Raw genomic sequence first — 12511 nt, 5'->3', positions numbered from 1 at the left:
GAGTTCAGTGACTGCCAGTCTCCATTAACATATTGTTCAATTCAACAGTTGTAAACATCTACCGCGTCTAAAAGATTATTAATGATTTCTTATGACTCATAAGCTCCGAACACTTACTAATTCGGCAAACATTCTGCATTAATATTAACTCTAATAACAGAGTTCAGTGGTCAACAAGTTTGTTTTTTCAGGTCAGAAATCTATAAACTAATTCTTTTTTACCACTTCCCTGATCGATTTAGTAGATTTAGTTGCTTGACACGGCAAAGTCCTGGGAATGTAGCCCTGAATAAACATGAACCTGGCAAACAAAAACAGTCCACAATGGAGATTTCAAAGGAGAATTTGCTGGCTGTAGTGTTGTAGCATGTTTCCTTAATCTCTCCTTAAATTACAGACTTTTTCTCTGCTCATAGCTTGACAGATTACATGTATTATTTATACTCTTTCTTGCCTATGATTTAAGTCACTGCATCTCCCGACAGAAAACCACTGATGAATTTCAGCCTAATATTGATGAAACACAGCAGCTAATATTGCTGTAGCGACAGCAACAAATTAGCGACCACGTTCATCATGTTTCCTCAGTATTTTATCTAACGGCACTGATTTAGATCCAGATCCATGGATTGTTACACCCCTAATAAATATAATGATAAAGGAATTTTCTGGAAAAACAGGTGTCTATGTATAGAACTGGGTATTGTTCAAATATTGATAATAAATCCTTTTCAACAAAAATAAATTATGGTATTATTGTGGTACAGTTTCTAACTTTTTAAGGAAGAAGCTGTTCGTAGACAGCACACTTTTTGGCGAGCGAGTTTTTCAGGAGCTCAGCAGACAAAAACAGTTGCGATGGTCAAAGCAGCGTTGGAAAGATTTGACACAGCCCACGGAGCTGAAAGAAATGAATACATGTCAGCCCTCAGTGCAGTCTGACAGGACTGAATCTGAGCTCGCCGACCAAACTCAAGTCAGACTCAACCCTGCAAAGCTCACAGCTTTTTTCGCTGTGGTATTGTGAGTTCACAGCACCATATATGTGTGATCTGACTTTTCTCATACCTGGTATACGTGAAAACAAGACAAGGTGCAGTCACACCTGCTGGTTTTGTTCTCTCTCCCCACATAAACGGCCACCTCACATATCTTATTTATCCTTGTACACATGAAATTGAAGCTAATTCTGAAGACAACATGAGCGTACTTGATTGTATTTGTTGTTTATTTTAAATTAAATGTTTATCTCTAAACTGCAGAACACACATGGACACATAGGTCTATATTATTAAACTTGATATTATCTATATTATTGGGGATTGGGTTTTGAAGGGCTGATGTGGTCTAAGAAGTGTTTGGGAACCACTGTTCTAGATGATAGGTTGTCAATGAAATTCAATTCGGCTCCTTTGGTTACTAGTTTTCTCAATATTCAGTTTCCATATCAGTTTCTGGTTCTGGTTTCTGTCTTCCAAAGAGGGACACAAGAGAAAAAGTTTAACTTCCACTGACTGAAAGGCAGTGTGCACCGTCCAGGAAAAATTGCACATTTCCATTTCTCTCTAGTCTGTTGATGATCCCACAGTGAGATGGGAATTGATCAGATTTTCTACCAGTGCCATCATCGATTCTACTTATCGTTTTGATTCTTTATCAATTCTCTTATTGATTCCTGATAAATTCTCTGTGGAAAAGAAGTAGGCCTTTACGAGTTCTCAGCATCACTGCAGCTGTTTCAATATCTGAGTCTGACCACAGAGTATAAAAAAAGGAATGCATGTGACTCAGGTGAGTTAAAAAAACAAAACAAAAAAACTACACTGTTGAATCACTGTTTAATTTGGAACCAGAATATTTGTACAGCCTTCATTTCCATTTTGGTTTACTTAGTCAAAGAAAAATTCTGATAAGTCTGCGTGCTTGGCACTAATGTTATCCTAACAGGATATTGACTCTGTAATGGACATGCTGCTCGGTTGAGAAGCAGTGGATCTTGTGTGTACGTTGTAAAATGCATGACATTCCTTGAATTTAATTCAAGGAATGAATCTGCGTTGTGTTAAAAAAAAAAAATGTTTCAGCCAGCATATTGCTGCTGTCTCTGCCCTGAAATAACCACTTTACAGACATTACAACTACCTGCTGTCCACCACTACCAAGTAGGCAATTTGACCTGATTTGTTTTGTTCAACTGCAACTTGCAAACCAACCTATGATTCTTTTAGTTCTGTATTTTTTTCATACTATCTAGCTAACAATAATAACCAATGATACAGCAGGGCTTGTGGAAAAGAAATAATGTGATATTTGGGTCTATTTCATTACAATCAATAAAGGTGGGAAAAAAAAATAATGTGTTGCTTTATTAGACGGGAGGCAACCACAGACCTGAAGAGACAGATTAAGGCTCACAACAGAGAGATGTTTCAGCAGATTGCTGGTGTTTCCACCCTTACTTGAAATAATCATTTTACAGACATCACAACTAGCACTGTTGTCATCTTTCTTTGTGAAATGAACCATTTCTTCCTCTCTTGCAAATTTCCAGCAGCATAGATGCAAAGTTTGATGTTATTGTTTTGCAACGTGCAACTGTCAGAAAAACATACCAGCATTGCTTAAAGGAACTGATAAGCTCAGAGGAATATGATCAATGGATCAAGCTATTTCAAACTGGTTCTCAATTGGAACCAGTTCTCGATTTCCATCCCTACATGCCAGCATCGATTAAAGGAATGGATAAACTTGAAGGCATACGATTCCCATTCGGGGTGTCATAATTGTAATATTAAATCCAAAAGCAATCAAAAAGAGGTTTATTGTGAAATAAACCCCTTCTGGATCCTGTATCATCCTGCCGGGATTTTACTGCCTGCTCACTTTACATTATCCCTTACTTCATACCATATAGACATTTTTTTTTAAAAGAAGAAATTTAAAATGTTTAATCTAATCTAATCTAATCTAATCGTGAATTTACAGTCCAAAGTCAAATCAAATTGTGGATTTGGAGAATCATGACAACCCTAATTCAGATGGATTGGGCAATTTGAAACTTGTTCTCAACTGGAACTAGTTCTTGATTCCACTTCAGCATTGATAAAAGGAACTGATGAGCTTGGAGGTGTACAATTCCAATGGATCTGACATTTTGGAACCTGTTCTCAACCAGAACTGGTTCTCAGTTCCCATCCCTGATCTCGCTGGTGTTGCTTTTGTCCTCTACAGTGGGTCTCCTCCTGCGTGATAGCTTAATACTTGCTGTAGAGAGAAGCCACTGAATTTTGACAGACCTTGGAACCTAAATCACTGAAGACTTATACACCACTAAACTATAAATCTCATTCACTGACATGCAACTCAGTTGCTAAGGATTATTTAAGCTTTGCTGATTCCTTCTCCCGATGTTTGGCATAATTAAAAAACAGACCTGTCTTCAGCATTCTGCGATTTGTTTTTCACTCCATTTAAGCTCCCAAGTATTGGACAGATCAGTGGGTGTTCTAAAGCTCCACAGATTATTTATTGCTGTGTGCATGCAGTCAATTACCCATCTCTCACATTGTCCCTTTTAATTGGTGGCACGCTTCATCACCTGCTGACATCCCACTGAGCTCCACAGTCATTTGAATGTGTATGGAAGGAAGTGATTGTGCATGATTGTAGAGCAGCACTGTGCCAGCTGTATTGGTTGCACTGTGTTAGCGTGTGAAATCACATCAGTGCTCTCTCTTAACATCTCAGTGGATGCGTTATGGTGGCTTGAAGCCTGAGGTTCCACGGCTTCTTTTCACCAGTTCAGATGATGTGGACGAGCTTTGTTGCCTAAGAGGATTGATTTTGGCGCCAGCTGCTACCCACAGAACCACAGCGACAGAGTCTGAAGGAGCAGAGAGGAGGGTCAACTTAGATTAGTGTTTCTGAGTTTGGATAAACTGAGGAGGAGGGCCACGTCAAAAATAGGACTCACCATCTGCCGCTCAAGACTTTAAAACTCATCCAGAATGAGACAGGCCAGCCCACGGTATCCCACACTGCCTTGCTGCTGCTCACAGAGTTCAGAGGGATGTGGGATAACTGTGTACTGTTTACTGCCTCTCCACAGTTTGTGCAGGCTCCCTCCAGCCATTCCCTAATTGGGTGAAATGTATGTTTTCTGTGTAAAAGCTGAGCCCATCAGCAGTACTCGTTGGTTAGTCATCCCCCTCACAGCCTGCTGTCCTCCTGAGAGGACTCATTCTATCAGCGCTGGTCACTTTAAATGAACAGGAGCATCATGAATTTGACATGTAACTAACTCTAACACCAAGTATTTATGCTGAAAATGGGAATAGGTTTTAATGTGTGTCATAAGGAAGCTCATGAATTACACATTATTTCTGTGAAGTTGAAAGAAAAATCAAGTCTCTGGTGGCAAAAGCAAATTTGGAAAATTTGCTCACAGGGCTCATTTTTCTGAATGTAAACACTACTTTTACTATGTATTTGTGTGGCAATGTTTGGGCTTAATAATGCCAAGTAGGGCTACAACTAAGGGTTTACATCATTGATTAATATAATCTCGATTACTCAAGCAGTTGTCTGGGTTTGAAAATGTCAGACAATAGTGGAAAATGCTCAGCGTTCCCAGAAATGTCATGTTTTGTCTGACCATCAGTTCATTTTTGACATTTTGCTTCAGAATGACCTGAATGATGATTCAGTTATCAAATTTACAGCCAGTGTCCAGCATCCGCATTGCACCCTGGCTCCACTGCAGCTCCCAGAGACAATCGTCTGTGTTGTAATACAGCCAAAGTCATGACTTCATTTTCCTTATTTACACAGTTTCTGTTGTGGGAATGAGAATTGATAGTGTTTTGATTGTGATTACCTTTTAGCTGGCAGCCGTTTCCAACTTGTCGGCTGCGCTGTTGATCACATCATTATTCTGCGAGGATGACTTTGTCTGACAGAATCAACATAAATAGAGGTTTATGACAACAGCTGGGGTATTTGATCAGCTAGACTGACACTTAAAATGACTGATCCCAGAAGGCAGCGAAAAGGTTGTCTTCTCAACCTTGCAACACATCTTCATAGCTAGACAACAGAAAAGATTGACTCCCGAAATGACATATATAGCCATTTGAGAGTACTGGTGACAGGCATGCTGGATCTTATAGTCTGTGTAAAGCAGTAATTATCATGTGTTCAGAGTTTGTCAAACCACCAGTGTATTATTAAACACTCAGCCAAATTTGAATCATTAAAAAGTATAGTATAAATAAAGGTATATAAAATTAAGTCTCAAAATCATGAGACATTTCACTGCTCTGAAACACTGAGGGCGTGTCCATTCAGCTGTCTCAGTGTCAAACACCACTATCACCTGAAAACCAAACTGAAACATGCATGCTCCTTGTAGCAGCTTTATTTAGCTTGTTTGAGCCACCAGAGCCAGAGGACAGTGATCTATCAACTTACTGGAAAATCAACTTTCTCCCCTCAATCTGCACCAGAATGTTTTGGGGGGTTTTTGCCTTCGGTGTCAGGTTGTTGGAACTGAAGTGAGCTAATAACAGCCAGCTGTTTTGGGCTGAGAGTTTTTGTAGGTACGTTCATGACTGACCGTTAGCGAGGGTAGCTCCACCTAAAAAATCCTGAACACAGAAAAGAAGCTACAGTTCAGTACCACATAGTTCCCAGTCTTTTAGCAACTTTTACTCAAACGTGGTTAATGTGCAGGAGGCAGGAGCTGGGTTAGGTTAAACAGCCTAAACTACTTGGTTAGGTTTAGGAAAGGTTTTGAATAGTTTGGGTTAAAATAAGCATGTTACATGTGTCATGTGATGGAAGTGACATGACAATAGTTAGGTATACAATGAGGTACTGACTTCTTTTTTTAAAACTGAACCCTCCTGGAAAAGTCCTGTGTTTGTTTGACCCACTAATCCACCCCACCCCCTCCATACACAGACTTTCTCGCTCTTAATGCTGTTACTGTCATAATTACTACAGTCACTTCGTACTGCAGTATGCAGAAAATAAACCACGTAAATTACAGCCGCACGGCATTACGCATCTCAGTGAGCTGCAACATGTATGTATGCTGCTAAATGCAAAATGTTAGCAGCACAACTGTAAACTACATTATAAATGTGATGAAAAACAGATACTCTGCTTCTGAAATGTTGTCAGTGCACCTTAGAACCATGACGCAGCCATTTGTTGTGCATTTATTAGCGGTTAAATAAGCACTTATTATAACATAAATATGCATTTTAGGGGTACTGGCTCTAAATCGCGAACAATGCTTATTAAGGTTAAGTAATCCTTTATTATGTTATCATCAATTAATGTTGCATTTTGGGGATACAGGCTCTTTAGTGTGAATAATGCTTATTAAAGTTAATTAATCCTTTATTATGCACTCATTAACAGTTAACTATAGATTTCGGGGGTTGATTTTACTTAGATTAATGAATCCACATTTTAATCTACAGTTGAGTATTCAGAGCAACCAGTCATCTCCTTTTCTCATAATCGATTAATCAGCTAATTATTAATTAATTACCTCTAATACCTTGTTTTGTCTCACTGATCCTCCTCCACAGGAAGAGACATCTCCAGCCACAGGAGAAGAGGCACCCCGGCCCCCTGCGGCCCCCACTGCCGGCCGGCCTCTCAGCCCTCGGCAGCGTCGCGCCCAGCAGCGCAGCCAGCAGGGCCAGAGAGACGGCAGAGATCCAGCCAGCAGGCCGGCCTTCGCCCCGGCTCCTCGCCAACCTCAGGACGAAAGCCACGCGGGCTCGGCGGTCCTCATCGTGGTGCTCACTCTGGCCCTGGCCGCGCTCATCTTCCGCAGGATCTACCTGGCTCAAGAGTACAAGTTCGACTACGAGCTGTGACCAACAAGGCAGCCCCCTCCTCTCCCTCCTCACCCTCGAGTCAACCCCTCCTGCTGCCTCCCTAACAAAAACTATGAGCCGCTGAAGTGGAACCAGAGCCGAGGCGGCGTCTGGCGCTGACTTTGTGCCCTCGCTGCTCATCAGCCTCCACTGAGGGGGAACTTTCATTCCTGCAGAGGAGGCGCTCCACTCACCACAACACCTCCAGGGTGTCTTTTAATCAATGTGAATTTTACTCTCCAGAGTGTCATGCATTTTTAAAAACGGGAAGCTTTGTTGTGTTTGTGATCAGTTCAGCAGCCACACACACCACACGTCCCCTTCCATATAATTGTTGTCTAACCTGGGGCTGCCCTGTGTTCCCATTATTTAATTAAAAGTGTAATATAATATGTCAACAACACAGAATTTTTTTGTCTCAAGGTAATTATTTAATCATGGAAGTATCTGCACACAGTGTGTGTGCTGTAATCACTTCCTCTTCGTGTGCTTTATCTTCCTGTAATGTCAGGTCAGGTCAGTCCAACCATACAGGGTTCTGTTTTAATAATGCAAGTGCACCAACCTCAGTGTGGGTGTTCTCAAGTGCTCCGGCTATTTTGGCTCATATTCAGTACCAGTCCAAAGTTTGGACACACTTCTCATTAAATGTTTTTTCTTCAGTTTTCATAAGAACTGGTTCAGAGTATACCAACAGTGTGCAAAGGTGTCTGCTTTGTAGGATCTAAAATATGAAAGAGCAAACGTTTTTCACACTTGTAGAGCGACACGTGTGTAGGAGAAGATCAAGAGTCGACAATAAAAAGAAAAAATACTCCTGCACACCATCTTCTGCACTTGCAATCAAAGATTTGATTAAATCTTGCGGTATGTGAGTCTTTTAGTTTACATATTTTTAAAGTAAACATGGTTTGCCTTGTTTTCACATTATTTCCATGTAATTTCATATTTTTTCAGAATTTGATGTCTCCAGTATTGATCTACAATATAGAAAAATTATAAAAGAAAGAAAAGAAATCTTGAATGAGAAGATGTGTTCAAACGTTTGACTGGTACAGATGTGGCTGGTGTGGTACTAATAGTAATTCTACTGTATCTCATAGCATCATAAACGATGATGATGTAGCAACATGTGCATTTCAAGAGAGAACATGAAATGTTGCGGTAGTGGCAGCGATCCGCTGGGCTGATGAGCCCCGCTGATCTGACATCTCCCACAAGAAACAGGCAGAACACTGGGTAATAACTGACCAGTCTGATGTGTGCGTGTGTGTGTGTGGAGGTGTGTGTGGCAGCACCTCTTCAAATCACCGGCTGCAGAATCATTAGCACAGCATGTGTCCTGCTGCAGGGATTTAATGAACTGAAGGAGAGGCTTTATTATAAAGCAGCTGTGGATAACAAATACGTTAGGAGTCCCTCATATTAAAGCGATAGTGTGGATTTTTTTTGAAGTGTGGTTGTATGAGGTATTTATCCATGGTCAGTGTATTGCCTACAGTAGATGGTAGTCGAGAATTTAGAGAAGCAGCAGGAATACTGTGCAGGAAAGTAAGGAATGTACTGCTGTGGTCAGCAGCACCTAAAAAAATCCTGCTTGAAAAAAAAAAAAAAAAGAAAGAAAGAAATCACTGACAGGCTTTTTTGGTTGACTTTTCCGTTGTGACCTAAAATCCCTGATTTCACAGGAGCTTTTTAAAAAAAATTGGGATGCATGTTACAGTTTTTTTTTTTTAAGATTTTTTTTTATGGCATTGCAGGAACAAGTGAAAATTGCAAAGAACTGTTGTGATTTTTCTCATTTTAAAATGTATAATTCATTAAAAACCAAAGCCAGCTTGTTGTGCGGAGACTAAAACTGCGCTTTGCTCTGAGTCTTATGAGCAACCTTAAAAAAGGCTCAGGATTAGAAAAAATCAAACAAAATGTGCTTATTTGTAAATGAAAAATGAGGAAGTGCAGGTGAGGTAGAATGACTGGCTGGTTTGGAGAGGGTGATATTTGGTTTATATAACTGCAGTTTTCCACAGGAAAACAGCAAGATAGTGGTCTGACAACAAGGTAAAGTAAGTAAAATATTCTAAATATAGCGTAAACTCCAACTGATTTATTTTAGTTGTGTTAAAAAATGTTTTGCTGCTGAATGCTAGCTAACTTCTCACATTGGTACTCCTCTGACTAACTCATAGAACCACGCTTAAAAAAAAAACCCAGACTATCCCTTTAATGAACTAAAGGTGAAGCTTTGCAGCATAAAGCAGCTGTGGACAACAGATACTGTAAACACAACCCATTTATTTACCAATATTCACGTGTTACACCATGCTGTGTGACCATGTTAGCGTGCGACCGCAGGGCTGCTGTTATCACACTTTGTACCAGTGTGCAGTCAAGAACGTGCTTTGAAGTCACAATATGTGACACAGGTACTCGGCCTTTCTCTCACCTTTTTATATAAACCGACAACACCAAAAAAAAACTCAAGTCAACAGAAGCAGAGCGGAAGACAGACGGGTCGCTGACCACGAAGAGCTGTGACCCGACTGCAGCTGGAAATCAAACAAACCTGCTGTATGCTGCATCCAAATACCATCATCTACTTACCCTTCATCTCACCCCCGTTAGAGCCTGAATAACATTAATATCATTTAACAATTACAGCCACTTGTAGAAGTGTGACAGCATCCTTGCAACAGCACCTCCCGCAGTGACACATTAAAGGGGAACTCCACTGTTTTTACACATCAAAGTCTGTTTATACAGCCTGGGGAGTATTGCTTCATATGTGAAACATGTTGTATAAAACAGTTTGTGTCTTCAGAAGGAGCTGTGTGAAGTCTGATGAATGTCCTCAAGTGATGTCACTTGAGTCAGTGTCTGTTAGGGTGGAAGACAGTAAATGTGAGTACATGGTGGATAATTTAGGTGCAGTGTTCTGACAAGGAAGGGGAATGTGTGGGATAAAAGGAGAGTATTGATTTAGATCCTTTTCATTTTAAAACTGTCCATCATGAGTGTTCCACAGTTACAGGAGTGCAGTGATGAATCAGTGGAGTACCCTTTTAAGGTGGTCACAAAACACCTGATAGAATCGCATTAAACTTTCATTTTAAAACTAGTGTAAATGCATCTCATGGTTGGGGGATGTTTGATTGACATTGTGTATTTACAGAATTGTTTCATAACTGCTGGAAACCTCCAGTATTTAGTTTTCTCTTGCTGCTAAAATCACCAAATTGCTAGAGTAGAAACTTCAGAAACAAGTGTGGTTCTGAGACGTATCATTTCCGTGCAACTTCTAACACCCAGTTTCCACCAAAATACCATACTTCCAGCACTCTATTTTTGTTCTAGGGCTCCACAGAAGTAGCTTTGCATGATTCACAGTTCAAAAACGCCCTTATTTATCTTCTGTTTTAGGAAGAAAATATTTTCTGTTTTTCCTTCTGGTGTTCTCTGGCTACTCTGCCCAAACTCTCAGTGATTTACAGTTTCTTTATGGACAGAAAGCTTTACTTGTTGTTAGCTTCTTTAGCCGCTAACTACTGCTAACAACTAGCTAGCTCAGTTAGGCAGTAGATATACTTGTTTTTCAATCATGCAATTGTGTTAGCGTAGCATTGATTCCTGAGAGCAATTAATGCTCCAAACGGGTGCAGGATACGCGAGGCAGCCATGATGCATATGACTGTGTATGAACGCATACTTAAAACCAAGTATATGTCTGACCTTAGTCATGCAGCTAGTGGTCCTATTAGCTCACTCTGCCTTGCCTGGGAGTTCAAAACATTGGGGGGAGTGTTGGTGTATACATCTCTAGTAAAGGAGCCTTGAACCACTTTGGGAGCCGGTCAAGTTCCAAGTCTGGGTGGTGTCTAATAGGATGGCTAACAGTATGGCTTCCTGAGCTAACTAGCAATAGCAGCTAGCTACTTTAGCAAGAAATAAACATATCTGTCTATGAGAAACTCCATAAATCACTGAGAGTTGAGCAGCCAGAGGATATCGGTGGGAAAACTAGAAAATAAGTAATTTTTTTCACAACCAAAAAAAAAACCAAAACACTTTCACAAGACAGTCCTGAGCAGAGCAGCAGAACAAAGACAGACGGAGTGGGTGGATGGGCGGGGATGATGATATAAAGAAATCTGCAGCGAGTTGGCGTCGGCTTGATGTTAAAAGTATAGCAAAAAAAAACATTGGAAACGTTGCATTCAGAGCAGTCTGAAGCCTGGACTTCACTTGAAGCCCAAGTGCACTTTTTACACACATTTGTTTACCTTGTTATTTGAAAAATTTGTCCAAGTTTAATATGAACATCTGACACTGAAACATTATATATCACCCATTCTTGAGAACTGGAACAAATCATGTCCTACTAAAGGAAACTTTGTAAGTTACTAATACCAGCATTCTAATTCAATTTGTTTAGTTAAAAAAAATCTTAAAGGATTTTCAATAATGAAATGTTTTGGTTTGCTTTACCTTTAAATTTTTCTAAACTTGCTCTGTGCCAGAAAACACCCTTGTCCCAGACAATCTTTGTGTTAATACCAGTTTTTTTTAAGTGAAATTTGGCACTTTGGCACCCAGATTTCTGTCAACTCCATCAGACTTTTACAAAAACATGATTTCATCAGGCGTAAAAAGGGTTAGCTATACTCTAAGGACCCCTGTCTCACTTTTCCATCTGATGGAGTTGACGTCTACATTTAATAAAAAATTTAATCGCTAGGAGGTTGGCCTGTTACAAGGTTTACTAGCCAGGAGTTTGATCTTTAAAAATATATTTTCCAGCATAATTGAAGAGTAAAAATCAAAACCTCCCTCAAATACGGTTTTGTCCCAGTTCTCAACAATGAGTGAGATATGACAGGAAATAAAAGGAAAGCTTAACAATCAAACTCCCACTTGTGCTGGGCACAATACCAAAAGCAAAAAAGAGAATCTGAAGGTCAGGAATAAAAGTTGTGCGCTGTTGTCATGCTTCCATTAAAATAGAGCCCGTAGTGAAATAATTCCCAGCAGTCATGTGAGGGGGATGAGTTGAGTGATCCAACATTTTGCTCAATACAACATGTTTACTGAAGTAGAGCATGAGGGCACAGTGCTTTGAACTGTTATCTGCTCGGCAACGTTTACTGGAGAGATAATTTTGGGGATTATTTCCACCAGTAAACATGACTCTGGTCCTCAGTCAGCCTGCAGGTTCAGCCCAGTACAGTAGGACTCATTGGATTTTTGGCTCTGATTCAGCTTTCATGACAGATTTGATTTCTTTTAATGTGAACCAGGAAGTCATTTTTCTGTGGACACTGTAATCCCATTCATTTGTATCTGCCCCCCCCCCTTCTCTGCCTCTCTCCCTGTCTCCCCTGCTGGTTCATGGTATTCACACCACGTCCCTGCGTATTAATCTCTTGTTTGCCTTGCATTCTCTGAAGCTGTATGCAAACACTCATTTTTTTCCCCCCAGCTTGTATAAATAGACCCAAACACTGTCTAACGTTTACCCTCTTTGATATACTTTGAGTAGGGGTTTATCACTCTGATGAGACACAGAAGAACTGGGAAGCAATTTAAATTCACTCTTTGCACATCGTAGCTGACGCCTCTCT

At 40.3% G+C, this 12511-nt stretch overlaps 1 protein-coding gene across 1 annotated transcript in view; it reads left to right on the top strand.

Annotated features, from left to right (window-relative positions):
• Positions 1-7301, top strand: part of ube2j1 (ubiquitin-conjugating enzyme E2, J1) — a 59642-nt gene extending 52341 nt beyond the window's left edge. The window contains exon 8 of the mRNA XM_084737283.1: positions 6604-7301. Coding sequence (XP_084593409.1) covers positions 6604-6893 — 290 coding nt within the window. The 3' untranslated portion in view covers positions 6894-7301. The remainder of the gene's footprint in view (positions 1-6603) is intronic.
• The last annotated feature ends 5210 nt before the right edge of the window (positions 7302-12511 follow it).

The sequence above is a fragment of the Lutjanus erythropterus genome, chromosome 15 (assembly GCF_056507025.1).
Source record: "Lutjanus erythropterus isolate fLutEry1 chromosome 15, fLutEry1.hap2, whole genome shotgun sequence".
NCBI lineage: Eukaryota > Metazoa > Chordata > Actinopteri > Lutjaniformes > Lutjanidae > Lutjanus > Lutjanus erythropterus.
This window is presented reverse-complemented; position numbering and strand designations above follow the sequence as displayed.